At 47.1% G+C, this 16077-nt stretch overlaps 1 protein-coding gene across 1 annotated transcript in view; it reads right to left on the minus strand.

Annotated features, from left to right (window-relative positions):
* Positions 1-12182, minus strand: part of IL17RD (interleukin 17 receptor D) — a 58237-nt gene extending 46055 nt beyond the window's left edge. The window contains exon 1 of the mRNA XM_063115388.1: positions 12057-12182. Coding sequence (XP_062971458.1) covers positions 12057-12182 — 126 coding nt within the window. The remainder of the gene's footprint in view (positions 1-12056) is intronic.
* Between the last annotated feature and the right edge of the window lie 3895 nt (positions 12183-16077).

Genomic DNA, 16077 nt, shown 5'->3' on the forward strand with positions numbered 1-16077 from the left:
GGCGCACCCTCGCCTGGACTTTGTGTCCCACAGGCATTCCAGCACAGGAGCCTGGACTGCTGGACTGGGACTGAAGCCCATGCCTGCCAGCATCCAAATCGTTGCTTTCTGCCCTTTCACTGTCAGGCCACAGAGGGGACCGCGGACTCAGTGCCAGAAAAGAAAATGAAAAGCGGAGTTGAACCTCCCAGTCCATTCTCTGGATGCTGAATGTCCCACTATTACATCTCGGCATGACATTTCATGGCCAGCAGGGGAGGAGGCCCGGTCCTGCAAGCTGAACAAATGCTGGGCACACAGGCCTGCCTGCACCCTCACAATCTCCGTGGACTTATGAATAAAAGATAGAGGTTTTGTCTCTGTCGTTTCCCTGGTACCCTGTAAGAATAACAACTTATCGCTTTTTGACATTTTAACTTACTTTGAAAAATGACCAATATTAACTTTACACATCTTAGCCCTTAAATCTGGGGTGGGGGCAAATAAAAGAAAGAAAACCCATGTAATTAGGTAGAAAATAGTAAACTAATGAAACTGTCTGTAAGGGACTCTAATAAAATAATTTAGGCAACATGCAATCACAGAACTAATAGGCTGGAAACTGACTTTGAGGACATGTTTTGAGTGAAGTGGTCTTTACTGGAAATAAAGTTCAATGTTTTCTTAGCACAAAGGAAAGAAATGGCTGAATTTTGGTGTGAGGAAGCATTCAACCGTAAACCTGCCCCAGCCAAATGAGGTTTTTAATAGGAACTCATTCCTAGTCGCTGAGGGCAGCATCTACAACTGTTTGCAACAAGCCCTTGTGAATAGCAAAAGCCTTCAGCATTCTTGAGAAACAGTACTTCTAATTTTGAGAGTACAGTCAATTTCAAATAGTCTTTAAGGAGTTTACTACAGATGACCCTGCACTTTCTTTAGAAAAGTAAAAGGGAAGCCTTAATGTAAAACATTGCATTTTTTAAAAAGATAAATACCACAAGATCAAACTCGGTCCCACCAGTAGAAAGGTCTCTGTGTGCAACAATTTCAAGTAGAAAAACCAAATTTTGCTTATCACTAAAACTGCAGCCACATTTGTTACCTGCTGATTGCTAATATACAATGATGTCACAGTACGACCTTTAATGGAACCTTGCCAAAATATTTAACTTGACCCTAATCATGAGGAAAAAATCAGAAATCCAGATTGTGGGACTGTCTACACAAGTGATCTTGTCTCTTCAGAATATGCAGGCTATAAAGGACCAAAAAATAGGAGAAACTGTTCTAAACTAAAAGAGACTAAGGAGACAGGACACCTATGAGCACTGAGTGATCCTCATCTGCATCCTGGAATGTGATTCAGAAAGAAATCATGAAAGATATTAAAAGAACAGCTGAGGTAAGTGTAGTACAATGTGAAGAACTGGTGACCCCAAGCATACGAGACATGGGTGTTCACTTTACTGTTCTTTCGATGTGTCTGTAGGTTTGAAAAACTTCAGAATGCAAAGCAGGGGAGGAAGAGTGTGGTAATGGGGAGGCCCCAGGTAGAGGTGACTGGCTGCTTGCTGGGGGGCTGAGAGGCAGAAACTTTATCTTCCCATTTAGTTTCAGAAAAGATATGCCCCAAAACATTACTAATGTTTAAAAAGGAAAAATATATAGTCTTAATACAGACTAGACCCAGGATTAAAAAAACAACATTTTTAAAAAACATAGAAACATGGCTTGTTCTTCTGTAAGGGGGGCGGGGGAGAAGAGGTGTGCACACAACGTTCAAGGCATTCATGTCTCTGCTTTTAAAAATCACAGGTCCCTTTAAAATCCCCTGTGGGAGGGCTGGCAGGTTAGCTCACGTGGTTAGAGTGTGGTGTTAAGAACACCAAAGTCAAGGGTTCAGATCCCTTCACCGGCCAGCTGCCAAAAAATAAAAATAACCATAAAATAAAATAAAATAAAATCCTCTGTACGCCTTTCCTTAAAACTCTTCTCCAGCAAGTCATCTTTCTCCCTCTCCTCTCATCAGAATTCCTAATTTAAAAGCTTTTTAACTCTTTAAAACCCTCCTACCTTCTGCCCCAACTCTCCCCTATTAACCACCTCCACACTTTTTTAATGAGATAAAAGCAATGATTACACTAGTCTTGACCAACTCAAAAACCATGCACTTAAAAAAACCACGTATGACCCTTTAAGCAAAAGGAAGAAAGATGGGTAGATGGGAAACGTGCTCAACTGAAAAGACGCGGGAGGTAGAATTTCTGTCTCTCAATGACTTCAAAACCAGGGAAGAGAACAATGACAGGGGCAGCCTGATAAGGGGCCTGAGTGATGGTCACCTTGGGCACACAGGACACTGGGAGCCCACAGCTCCCCAGGCTCTGGCCAGCACAACCAGATGTTACGTTTTCTCTGCTTACTTTTGGTAAAACCCCATGACCCCTTTCTCAAATTAAAAAGGCACTGCCATTTTTTTAAGCCACAGGAGCTATCTTTAGTGAAGGCTTCTAAGGATTTCATTAATTCATAGCCAGCCAACCAGGACTTTTCCCACAGCCTCCCACAAAAAAGCCCGGGAAGTCACTGATTGCTTGGCTGGATCTGAATATGAGCAGAGGTAAGATCAGAAATATCTAGTTCCTCCCACAGGGAGGCAAGGCATGAAAATGAAAGCCGGGCAAAAACTCATTACCACAGCTGACCAGCAACCACAGCCCCAGAAAGGAGGCAAAGAGCATCTTTGATTCTGGACAGACCTTCAAGTGACTCCAGAAAATGAAATGCAGTCACAACCAGAGAGGACTGAAACAGCATTGAGACCAGTACCTCTGTTAAAAAGACACAAAGTTTTCATACAGACTGAGGGCAGCTGCCAGGGAGTAAGATTTGTTTCCTTCACATTGTTTTGGAAAGTCCAAAACCAGGATGCTTAGTTAGTGCTTAGCAGTCACTTTTTACATTCTTCTCATCCACAGCAGAGGATAACACAGACAGTCCAAACACCCCCTTGCACAAAATAGACACCCTGCAAAGTGTGGCTCTCATGCGATACCAGCCACCAGCCACTCCCCTGTCATGAGTGGGAACCAGGCCCTGCAGAATAGCCTTTAGCAGTAGGTGGCTCCCAGTAGGAGTGCCGATAATCTGTAGTGGGAATGAATAAATCCAGCATATTTTTTATGCTACTCTCAGCACCTAATACCACTTGATTAGCCAATGTTAAGAAAACACAAGCTTAACTACAGAATTTCAGAGAAAACTTTCAATTGCTTGACTTATATGTCACCTCCTTAGAGAGGCTAACAGACAGAGATCATCCACTTGCAAACAGTCATTGCTCTTATCACCCATTTGAATTTCCTGCAGAGCACTTAAACAAGTATGGAGAACCTCATGATGCAAAAGGGAACAGAACAGGTAAAGGCCTCGCCCTCGTGGAGCTGATATTGCAATGGGGAAGACAGACAGACAAGAAAATACTCTGAATGCCTCATGATGAAAAGTTCTGTGAAGAAAAATAAAGTGAGGAGAAGAGGACAGAGTGAGCAGTGGGTTGCTATTTTAAACAGGGTGGTCAGGTCTGGTATTCTGTTAATCTATTTATCTCCCCTACCAAAAGCTAAGCTCTAGAAATCATGCCTAACACACAGAAAGCACCAAATATTCACTGAATGAATGAAATATAAAAATATAAAAACTATGGCCACTGAGTGTCACTCTTATCTAGCTGTTCATCTGCTGGAGAAACCTTGCAAGTCTCACCATTCCTGAGTGGGCACATGCAGGAAAAATCCAAGGTGTCCTGGTATCCAGTTGCAACCTACATCTTCAGCCTTCCTGTCCCCTCTCCAAAGAACCCCCCTCCTCCAGCTTTGCCCTTATATTGCTTTCTGCCCAAACTTCTCCCCCACCTCCAGTTCCAATCACCAGCCAGGACCTGCTCAAAGTCCCCTCAGTGAAGCCTGCCTTCTTCACACCATCCCCATCCCTTCCCCTAAGCCTCCTCTGAAGCATTCAAATTCAATTTCTTCATAAGTAAATCAAATTTCTGTTTTTTCTTCACTGCATCACTACAAACCAGGCTGGATGCACTCTCACTAAATCTGGAGGGAGGATGGGGTCAGTCTGACTTCATTAAATGCAGTCTTGGTGGCACAGGTAAAATTCACATGGAGAGCCCAGGGGGCAGTATGAAGAAGCCTCACAGAGAAAGGAAAGCAGGGTAAACTGAGGCAGAACAAGAAGCCAGAGTTATAGGAACCAACTGAGACATGGGCTAACAAAGCCAGAGTTTCTAAGGTGACCTCTAAGCAGGACCTCAGGCACTCGGCTTGTCATCAAACTGCTTTCCACACGTACAGGATGAGGATGAGGAGCAGCAGGAAGCCTGGTTCACGTTTCCCTGGGAGTAACAGGGAAGTGTGGAGAGAGGACAGGGAGTTCTCTGCACCTTCCTGCACCTCCCTGTTGTCCGAGCCCACCTGGATGGGGGTCCACTGTGGACAGGTATCTTGTCCTACTCCTATTTTTGTCTTTTCCCTGAGTCAAGTCACCATGACTTGACATGCTCAGAAAAATCGCCTCTTGCTTCCTCACTCCGAGCATGTCTTTTTGAGCTTCAGATACTGAGCAGTTACAATAAATCCTAACCGTATGAGTGCCCACACCCCACCCAGAGCAAATGTGCATATTCCAGAGGAAGGAGGCCATAAACTGTCACTCAGTAGGGATCATGCTCAGGCTGACTGCTCCTACATTTGGTCTGTATTGCAATGCATTTTCCTCAGATAAAAAGAGGGCCACTTCGGCAGAGGAGAAACCAGAAATCACCTGGACAGAATAAAATCAAAGGGAAAGGGTTTCTAAACCATATGGGCTGTCTCAGGAAAATGCACCTCTTCATTCCAAGGAAACCCTCCCTTTATCCTATTAACCCTCCCACTCGAGTAAAACAGTCCATCTCAGAACAGAAGTCTGGGGCTACAGCCAGCATTTTTAAAGGGTTACTATACGATGGGAGGAAAAATCTACAAAACTGACAAAACAGAACACTTGGAAAAACTCCTAGTTTTTAAAGGAATAAAGTACTATTTAAATCTTTAAAAAAGTTATATTTATAGCCTAATCCCTCAATATTTCAAAAGGATTCATTTGAACTATTCATTTCATGTGTGAAATGTAAATATCCATCTAAACATTTTAATTAATGTTATCAATTTCCATTCCCTTTTCAAAGTTGATGCTTCAATTTTATATGGCTTTTCTGGTAAGTTCAAAAGCAAGCTTCCCCACAACGTAGTAATTTTAATGAAAAGCCTCATGATTAACTTCTATTAGATCAGGTTTGGAATGAAGAAAGGTACAATAAAACTATAATTTATTAAGCTTCCAACAATACTTGCCATCTATTGCCCTTTCAACTCTTAAGGTACCAGCCATATGCAAATAAGACATTCTACCATTAGGTTTACTATAAAACAAATGCTTCTCAAATACGCACAATAGAGGTAGTTTTCATTTATGCTATTAAATCAGAAAATTTATGGGCCAACTTCCGTTTTAGAAGAGAATTACATGTGTGTTCACATCACATCTCTATTTTGTCATCCACCCAGTGATTTGTTGAAGACAGCTGGTACCGATTAAGTCCCCCCTTTAAATGTTGCAGGCTTAATTAGCTACATCCACCTTCCCCCAACATTTCCAAACAAGGAACCAAAGAAAAGGAAAGCCATTTTTATCATGGATACTTTGAACGATGGAGTTGTAAACGTTAAAATAAAAGTCTTTATTAGAGACTAACTAGTTATCCCTTTTTCAGGCCCCTTCATGAAAACAGGGTACAATTTTCAGACAGTTTCAATTTTCAGAGTTTCAATTTTCAGTCCTTGTTACATAAGTGATTCTTTTAATTGTTCCATTTTTAGTTTCCTGCCTGGTGTTATTGATTAAAGCTTCTTTTAAGATATTGCTTAAGAAAGGATGAGGGAGCCTCCCCAGAGATATTCTTGGTATTATTTAAGTTACAAACTTCTTACTTGTACTTCTGAGCACATGAGACCAAGCAGATAGAATCTGCAAGTACAGAAACAAGCCAAGCTCAGTTTTCTATGAACAGACATCATGCCCTTCCCAGATACCAGTTTCCAACTCATACAATGAGAAATTCCACTAATCAAATTGCTTTGACCTGCCATCCGTAGATAAAACACGCTGATTTAATTTACAATTTAGGCTCCCCTTCTTAAAAAATAAATAAATTTTATTTTATTTTTTTTTTAATTTCTTTTTTTTTTTTTGTCTTTTTCGTGACCGGCACTCAACCAGTGAGTGCACGGGCCATTCCTATATAGGATCCGAACCCGCGGCGGAAGAGTCGCCGCGCTCCCAGCGCTGCACTCTCCCTAGTGCGCCACGGGCTCGGCCCAAAAAATAAATAAATTTTAAAAAGGTACCCATTTATGCATTTAGGACTTCAACTGTGAATTATGTCAACAGACTAAATTTTGAGCAAGATAGGGAGCCACCTCAAAGATTCCCCCTTGGATTTGTTTCTTGAGACACCCTAGCTTTAATCTGCAGTAAAACAATCTGTTTCAATAGGATGTGATCACTCAGGGCTTGTGTCTTTTCAATCAGCCAGTGGCCCTGCCGGGTTTAGAGTGGCAGAGGGGAAGTGGCCTGTGGTTAAACAGAGGAAATACCAAGGCATTTTAATAGAGCAAATAGTCTCTTTACTTCCCACCGGGAAGAGCTTCAAAGGCCCTGGGCCCCGGAGGAGACAATGTGTTGTGGGGGCCATCAGTCACCTAATCGTGTGTCAGGCCCATTCAGAATGTCCTGGCAGTCAAGACAAACACTGCCCAGGAGGCCAATGCTTCCCACTGGCTGGGCAAGTCTGGCTACCTGGAGATGGGGCCTGTGGCACCAGCACAGACAGTCCCTGGGCTTGCTGAGAGCAGGAGACCCTTCAAATTTGAGGGATATGCAAAATGGAAAATGTCTGGCTGCAGGGTCTCTGCTCCAAGGGTGCTCCCCCTGCCCCACCCCAGTCTGTCAAGCTTCTGGGGGTACCTGAGTCCCCACCTCAACCCACACTCTTAAAAATTGAGGGTGGGGGGCCCAAGCTTCCAGAAGCCTGAAAACCCATCAGAGGCAGTGGGGAATGAAAGACAACAATAAAATTGTTAATAGGGTGGCCCCAGCAGCAGCAGACATCTGCTGGGGCACAGTATGTGAAAAGTTCAGGGACAGAGGAGGAAAGGGGTTTAAAAGCTTTAAAAACAAAAAAACAAAAAAAACCCAACACCACATTTTAGGCCAAATGAGGCATGAAAAATACTCAATTTAAAATAAAGACTTAAAAAAGCATTAGCAGTTCTTTCCTTTGTAGGGAAGCCGTCTATAAGGTTTGAACCGCCAAAAATCTGATTTGGATCCTGCCCTACTGCTTTCTGAGACTGTTTTCCAGACAAACCCAGCTGTTCTGTGGAGGAACCCAGTGTAAGTATCAAGTCCCCCTCACTCCAGGCCTGCTCTTCAGCCCCAGGCCAGAGGCACCCACCCACACCAGGGTGCCCTGCCCAACCGGCTCCCTAGGGCCCCCTCACCCAGCCTGACCCTTTTTATTGGTCAGGGCTCTGACAAAGTCTCCACATTCAAGTCGTGTGAAGTAATTTAAAGCCAAACTCTGGTTTTAAATGTTTAGAACGTGTCTTCTCTCTCCCTTCGGATTGCTGACTCCCTGTCTCCTAAAGCAGTTGAGTTCTTGAGACAACATCAAAATCCTCAGAGGAAGTTGCTAAAATGCCAATTCCTGGGCTCCACTTCACTCCCATTCTGGCCCCATTAGCCTTTAATCTGCATTTTAACGAGCTTCCAAGGCAATTCTGATACTGGAAGCCCCTGGACGTCACTTTGAGAAACCATGTTTGGAAGGAAAAGGTGCAAGGGTAGCTGCTGGTCCCATTCACTCAGCTGTATCCCCCAGTTAATAACTAGCACAAAGCCCCAGGCACTGCAGGGGCTCCTGGGTTGGTTGGATGGTGGGGGGGAGGTAGAGAAAAGGGAGGGCTGTTCAAGAAAGATGGGCAGAGGCCAGGACAGTTTCCAATTAACTAGGCAAAACAGGCTGGAGGAAAGCATCACACTTCTTATAAAAACGTCTCTCTGAAAAATGTGTCAGTGAGGGCTGAGTAATTTTTATCCAAGAATTCTGTAAGGGACATGAGAACATCTGTAACATGGACAACATGGCCACAGGACAGGCAGACCAGATGCGGGCTTAGGAGCCATGAGCTGCAAGTGAATGAAAATGCATCCAATTCAGAATCAAATAAACATGCCTGGGCACACAGCCAAGGAGAATTCTTGGATTGGACTTTTATCAGGGACCTAAATTTTAACCAGCTGGAACTTCTTTTTTCCCAAGTACCACCCTATTTCTTCCTACCTTTTGAGATGAAGTATTTGCCTTAAATGGGAAACTTGCACTTCATTGTAAAGATGATGCCAGCATCCTGGCTTCCTGAATTCCTGAAGGAGCAGCCTTTTTGGGAGGTAGGAATTATGTTTCAGGGATAATAGTCTAGAGAAGGTATTCTCCACTTAGGTAAGGAGGCAAGAAATGTCTCTTCCTCCCCCAATGCAGGGAAAAGCACTAAATAAAAACCTGTGGGAGTGGATTCCTAACTCCTTGTTCCATAAATAGGCTTCTCAACCCGCAAGACAAGGGGAAGGGGAACCTCAGCGCAAGTGACTGATACAATTAAAGTTACCCATCACAAACAAAACCATTCCACTATCAGGAAGTAAGTCAAGAGCCAGTGTAAATGAGGGTGCGGGCCTCTCTGGATGTTTTACAAGTTGTTAGTTCTTTAGGAAAATAGTTATTTATTACTCAAATAGCAACTTTACCTGACAAGGGCTCTAAGAGATTTTTTTTTTTTTTAAGTAGTTGAGGAAGTGTGTCCACAACTCATTTCTAAAACACTGAGCTGTGTTCAAGATGGTATCAGCCTCTTAATTGCCCCATTAATAATAGGGAGCTTGTGAAACCTGACCACTTAAACCAAGCCAGCTTTGACTCCTCTGAGCAGCCTCGAAGGGTCTGTCAGCAGAGCTGTTGATGCTGGCTGGCTGCAACCACCTTGCAAATCCTGGGAAAATATACATTCCCACAAGGGCACAGGTTCCAGAAGAAATGCTCCCTGGAGATCAAGGGGGTCATTCGCTCAGCTCCTCTCCAGCACCCAGATCCTGCCCCTCCTTTAGGGCTCACTTTTGCACCCTGCTCTCCTCCTCTCAGGTTCTGAGTGTGACCCTGACCCATAGGAAGCCCTCTCCTGTTTGTATCACATATAATCAACCCTATATGTTCATACAGACCAACTAGACTGTAAGCACCCTCAACGTCTACAGACTGAGTACCTACTACCTATAGGGGACCCAGACATGAGCCAAATACTCAAATCGCTGTACACCTCTACTTACTGGCTGAGTACCTGACACAGCAACCTCTGGGAGATCTTACCTAGGGAGGTGAGGGCAGGGAAGTCTTCCTGCAAAAAAGTGATGCTGAAGCTGAGAGGGGAAGCTGAGGAGGTGCAAAGAGAAGGAACAAAGGCAGAAACTGCATGTGCAAAGGCTTGCTGCAGAGAGGATGCTGGGGCTTGGTGCTCTGATCTCTCCCCCCACTTCTTAAAATCTTTAGCAGGAAGGCTGCAGGATCTAATTGGGTTCAGCCAAGATTTACAGGGCTCCAGGCTCTGAGGCCATCAAGATGAGGTTCAGTGCCTAGATAAAGAAACTAGTCTAAAAACAAAGAGCAAGGAAATAATGACAATGCAGTCTGGTGAGAACCAAAGTGCCAGGACCTGCATGAGAAGGCGAAGCAAGGGGCATGGCATTCAGGGAGGGCTTCCCTGAAGAGGCACCATCTAAACCTAGTCTTAGGCCAAGCAGAGGGGCTCTCAGGGGAGGAAAAGGCACCTCTGGAGGAGGGAAAAGCAGCATGTCTTGGCAGCATAAAAGGCATCAGGAGTTATGGAGCAGGGTGGGAGGGGCAGGAGCTGAGGCTGGAGAAGTGGCTGGGTCCATCAGATGCAGAAAGAACTATCTATCAGGTTGAGAAAAGCCTGGAATCTAGGACATAGCTCGAGGACTCCATGCTCATCCAGGAAGGGGATAAAGATGACCAAAGGAAAGGATTGGTAGGGTCATCCCCAACTAGGGGCTGTAGTGGTGGAAAGGAGGTCCACATGAATGTGAAGTGACTGGGAAGGGGGCCACCATTAATACTGTGGGGGCGCAGGTCTGGGAGAACATATTCCGACAGGTGGAGAGAACAGGTGGCTTGGCTCCTTCAGGGCACTACTATACCCATAGACAGCAAGAACCCTTCACAAGCTTTGTGCTCTGGCACATGAGGCCACCTGGACAACTGCAGAGAAACAGCAGATCAGACTGCTCCACCTATGCTGTCACATGAAACTCAGAACAGAATGCCTGTTATGCTGTTAGTTATTCAAAAGCCAAGGTCAGTCCAGATTCAAAACTTTCACAGGGTCCATAAGTCAACATGAGATAGCCTTAAGGAAACTTAACAACTACTACAAAAACCAAAAACCAAGAGCAATGATGTTTTTACTAAATTGGAGCAGAGTAAGAAAAAGGATGTTTTACTCAAATGGGAAGGAGTGATAGAGCCTAAGATTATATTAACTATTGGGGAAGGGACGTATAGCTCCTTTAGTGCAGCTACTGGTTCTGAAGACATACTAGTGCCTGGCTCATGTCTGGTTTTCTGCACTGTGTTTCTCTGAATGTGGGGCAAGTGAGCTAGCTGGAGGCACCAGCCTGTGCACCTAAGGGGGTGTCATGTCCTAGGCCTTGACTGCGCTGAGGCTGCTTAGAGTCTCCAGAAGAATTGTCAACACACACTAAGCAAACTACCCCATACTAATCTCTCAGCCCAGCAGTATTCGGGAAACTAGGAAGTCCCCATTTCCTCCCATTTTTCAGATGGAGAACTGAGGCTCATGGCTGCCCAGGAGAAGAGCCAAGGTCATGTCCCCGGCTGTATAAGTACAAAGCCTGCGACCTCTCCCCAAGGCTTATGGGCCGTCAGTGCCCGGACGCCGGGCCCGTCCTGGCCTCGGTGGGAGGCACCAGACAGACGGATGGAATCTTCGGGTCCGGCCCCCTCAAGCCCAGGAGCCCAGGTGGGGACCCGGAGAAAAGGGTGGCAGCGTCCCCGCGCACACTTTCTCCCACCCCCGGTGCCCCACCACCCAGACAGTGTCAAAAGAGCGCTCAGTTCCGGGGAGAGGGCTCCAAGCACACGGCGACAGCCTGGGCACCTCTCCAGTCTCGTCTTGGACACCTAACCGAGGTGACAATTAGGCCGTGAAAAATATCCGTAACTCAAGCTGGGGGCAGGGTGGGGGAACGGCCGCTGGTATTCCTGAGAGGAAGCGCTGAACCGGGAATCCAAGTTTTCAATAAGACAGGAGTCAGAGGTGGGGTGGGAGTGGGAGTCGGCCCCAGCCTGAGCTAACAAAGCGACCACGAGAGGGGGGTGCATCCTTCACCGCCCAGGGCCTCTGCAGAACTGCGGACTGGAAGTCCAGGAGAAGACCCCCTACTCCCAAGCGCACCCCCGCATCCGGACAGCTCGGGGGACCCCAGCCCGGGACGCGCAGCCGTGGGGCGGAGGACCCTGTCCGGAAACAAAGGGTGGGGCGTCCTCCCCCTGCCCCGCCGCCGGCCGCCCCATGACGCCCGCCCTCTGGAACCGGACCGGGCGACCGCTCCTCATTAGCAACACAAAGCCGGAGGTCGGGCGGCCCCTTTCATCCCGGCCGGGGCCGGCGGACGCGCGCCCCGGGAGGGAAGCGGGAGGATGGGCAGGAGGAGCTGCAGGGACCCCGGTCCGGTGCGGACTCCGAGGAGAGCAGATACGTCGTCGCAGGCTCCCCTGCCCGCGAGCACCTGTGCGCTCCGCGCCCCTGCCTCGCTGCGCGCCCCCAGCGAGTTTCGGGACGCGGAGAAACCCGCCGTCCTCGCCTTACCCTCCAGCCGCAGGTGTCGGCGCCCCGCGCGCGGCCGGAGCCACCCGCGGCCACAGCCAGCTGCGACCCGTTGAGGCACGCGTTGACCGTGAAGAAGACGGAGCAGAGCTGCAGCCACGGGGCCATGGCCGTGCGCTCGCCCAGCCTAGCCCTTCTCTGCACCCCGGCCGCCCGCCGCGGCCAGCCCCGAGTGGGCGGTGGCGGCGGCGGCAGTAGAGAGGGCCTTACTGAGCATGCGTCGCCGGACTGCGCCCCGCCCCTTCCCTCCGGGTCCCGCCCCTAGTCTCAGCGCTAGAGTCCTGGCCCCGCCCCTCCAGCCCGGCCCTTCTGTCTTGGCCCCGCCCCTCTGGTCACGCCCCAAGCTACCTCTGAGACTGTGGCAGCTGCAGTATTTTTCCCCTCACCTAAGAGGTCTTTTGTCCAGATGATGTCTGCTCTATACAATAACTCGGGAAAACACAAATAATATAATAATAATAATAATTTTAATAATTTAATAAACACCTGTTTTGTGCCAGGACCCTTTTTGTGCCCTCTCAATCACACAGGGAAGTGTCAGTATTATTGTTATCCCAGTTTTAGAAGCAGAAATGTTAGGGTAACGTGGTAGTTAGAGAAATCCTGGCTCCACATTTACTACTAGGACTTCGAACAAGTGTTGCTCTCTCCACAGTGCTGTTCCTTTTCCTGTTAGCTGGAATAAAAAAGTATCCTAGTCTGGAGAAGATTTTGTTGGTTAACACATAGTTAGCACTCAATAAATGGTACAATCTATCACTAACTGAATTGCGTGAGGTAACACAGGTACCTACTAGACCTGAGATTCAAATCCAGGTCTGACTAAAAACAATCCTTTTAACCACTACACTTGTTGAACCTACCCTTGTGAAGTGGGTATTATTTCTGTTTGAGAGAGGAAGCTAAGGCTCAGAGAAGTGGAGTAGCCAAAGTTACACAACTTTTCACCGCGAACCTCCCACCCCTTTGCCTTGTGTCTGTGCACCTAAACCCACCAATTCGTCCCCCTCCGCTGCCCCTTCCCTCAGCTAGGCCACCACCTCCTCCTCCACAACAGCTTCCTAAGGGCTTTTTTTGCTTCCACTTTTATCCCTCTGTACTATACATTTCTACACCTTGGATTCTGGGTGATCTTCCAAAAGGGTAAATCAGACCACTGACTTCTGATTAAAACTCTTCTGTGGTTCTTTTATTCAAAGGCCATTTAGAATAAAATCCATACTGGCCTCCTCCTCTCCCACATCGTCTCTTACCATTCTACCTTCACCAACCGGCTCCAGCTACACTGATCTCCCCTCTCGACCCCATCTTGGTCTTCTTTTCTCAGTAAACCTTGGAGACTGTAACCTCTGTCCGTGCAACAAGGCAGCCTACTGTACGTGACTCTTCTGGAGCCCAGAATCCCCTCCCTCTCCTGGTCTGGCCTGGCCTAAGCTCGGTTGCTGCTAATAGAGGGTCCCTGCGCTTTCTCTCATGGCTCCACACACCCTGCCTACACTTTTGTGCTTAAACCCGCCACAGAACCAGAATTGGCCTCAGCTTTACATGCTACCCCCATGGGAAGAGGACTCTTGGTAATGCTAGCAGAAGTCCTGGGGATTGGCTGCAAAGTAACTACCCCTGGAACCAGGGAGTAGAGTCAGCCTCAACTGAATCACAGAGGCTGGAAGTATGAAACGGTAGTTGCCCAGAGGAAAACTGACATTGTTGCCAGAGAAAGGGAGAATGGGTGCTGGGTCCCCAAACATCATCCACCACAAGACCCAGGTGCTGGGATTTCCTGTCCATGTACCCTGCTGGACAGAAATGTTTTGTTTTTCATCTCACTGCCAGGATATTCAGGAATTCAGCCAAACCCAGTGAGGGTGGACACCACACCATCTCTGGTCTCCCAGAAGAGCCAGGATCTACAGAAAGCTGCTTCTAGAGTAGCCTTTTCTGAATAGACCTCAGTAAGCACCTTGCTCCTCTGGGTGAGCTGTTGGCTCAGTGCTCTGCCCACCCTCCCTCATGCTCTTGGTACACCTTTCTGGGTTGTTCTCAACCCCTACAACAGGGGATGTCCAGGGTTTGGCCACAATGGTTGGGAGTGTCCGGGGCTGAGAGGAGGCCAGGATGACATAGGTGTTAGTGAAACACCAAGGAAACCATGAGGCTATCAGCTCCTTAATCTATATGACATTCCAGCGTAGATATGTTCCATAATTTATTAACCAATCCCATGCACAGGGACTTTTATCATAACTAGTGATTCAAAAATATCCTTGCACATTTATTTTGACAGATTAATTCAGCTGTTTTCTTAGAATACATTCCTAGAATGGAAATTGCTGGATTATGCATATTTAAAATTGCCAAACTGCTCAATGTCTCATTGCCATCTAGATTGAATGAAGTGGACCATGTTCTAATGAAGTGGACCATGTTCTCATGTATTCATTGGCCATTTGCACTTCTTCCTTTGTTTGGGAGTTGAACTCCAGGAAAAGGAGTGGAACCTGGAACTTGCGTTAGAGAGAGAACCCTAGGGAGGGCATTGGGGAAAGGAGAGTGTTTCCCCTGGGTTCTACTCACACCACCACGTGACCACATGACAGGGAAGGCACAGCCACCCTCCTGCTCCCTGTCTGTCTCCACATCCACCCACTACTGAATTCCCTTCCATCCACAGCTCACTGCAGAATCTGACCACTGACAGCCTCTGAAAACATGCTTCACAGTTCAGAGAGTGCTCGAACTCTTCTTCTAAAAGAGGCTGGAGGACACAGGAAGAAAAGGCCTGAGTGCCCATCTAAAATACGACTAGAATGACATCCCTCTGGACCAGAGAATGAGAAGCTGTCCTATTTACTTTCTAGGGAGGTTGTAAGGGGGTTGGAGGAAAGCCACATGCATCAAAGAGTCAAATTTGGTCAAGGAATTAAGGTAATAAATTGACATTTGGCAACACCTCCTCCCCCCATTCTGAACTTTTCCATTGATTCACTTCCTCCCTACTCCTCTTTTTATCATGACACTTCAGAATATTTGTGAGGCTGCAGGTAGTGGGCCTCTGTCCTGGAAGCTGAGATAAAATGAGGGGCCAGACCCCCACATGGCCTCCATGGACCACCGACTCTTCCAAACCACAGTAGAGCCCAGCTGAGGAGGTGACCAGAGGATGATACAGGAAAACCCTCCCCAAATACAACACCTGGTCTCACCCACTAAGGCCAGTATTGCCAGTGGTCCAGTCACAATTTCAACCACCCCTCACCATCCCTGTCTGTTTTACCTTTCTGCCCTCAGTGACTGGCATACATCACTGGGCAAGAAATTGTCACCACCTCCCATGTTTGGAATGAAGCTGAGGATTAAACAGATAAAATCACCTTAAAATAAGCTGTTGATGAAATGCAAATATGTATATTTCCCCAATCTACCTAGCACCTAACCAGATAAGAAAAATCCTTAACACAAGGTTGGATTTTATTAGAGGTTAAATTATCCCACGAAGCATTAAGAAAGGTTAAAGTGGTTAGCCGGTTAGCTCAGTTGGTTAGAGCATGATGCTGACAGCACCAAGGTCCAGGGTTTGATCCCATATCGGCCAGATGCATAAATCATTTTTAGCCTAGAATAACTAAAGACTATTTTAACGGACAGTGGTTAGAAGCAGTGAAATTCCAATTTATTTTTGGTATTGTGATAAAGTATTGTATGTTTTCTGTACTAATCAAGATGTTAAACGTAAAGTGTGTCCCCCCCAGCACTACTTCCAGTCTCCCAGCAGGCTGAGGCTGCAGGGTTTCCCAGGACTTTGCGGGGAGCTGTGTGCAGAGAAGTGGCACCCGCCTGTGAGCCCCCAGCCTCTGTCCGAGCCCCCCAAGCCTGCCCCATGCCACTCCGGGCACCCGGTGGTCTTGGCTCCAATGGGGTGGGTGTCACCATCCTCGCTTCATAGATGGAGAAGCCGAGACTCAGAGAGGGGAAGTCTGCCCGCGGTCACACAGCCGAGGTTCAA

Source organism: Cynocephalus volans, chromosome 11, assembly GCF_027409185.1.
Source record: "Cynocephalus volans isolate mCynVol1 chromosome 11, mCynVol1.pri, whole genome shotgun sequence".
NCBI classification, from domain to species: Eukaryota; Metazoa; Chordata; class Mammalia; order Dermoptera; family Cynocephalidae; genus Cynocephalus; species Cynocephalus volans.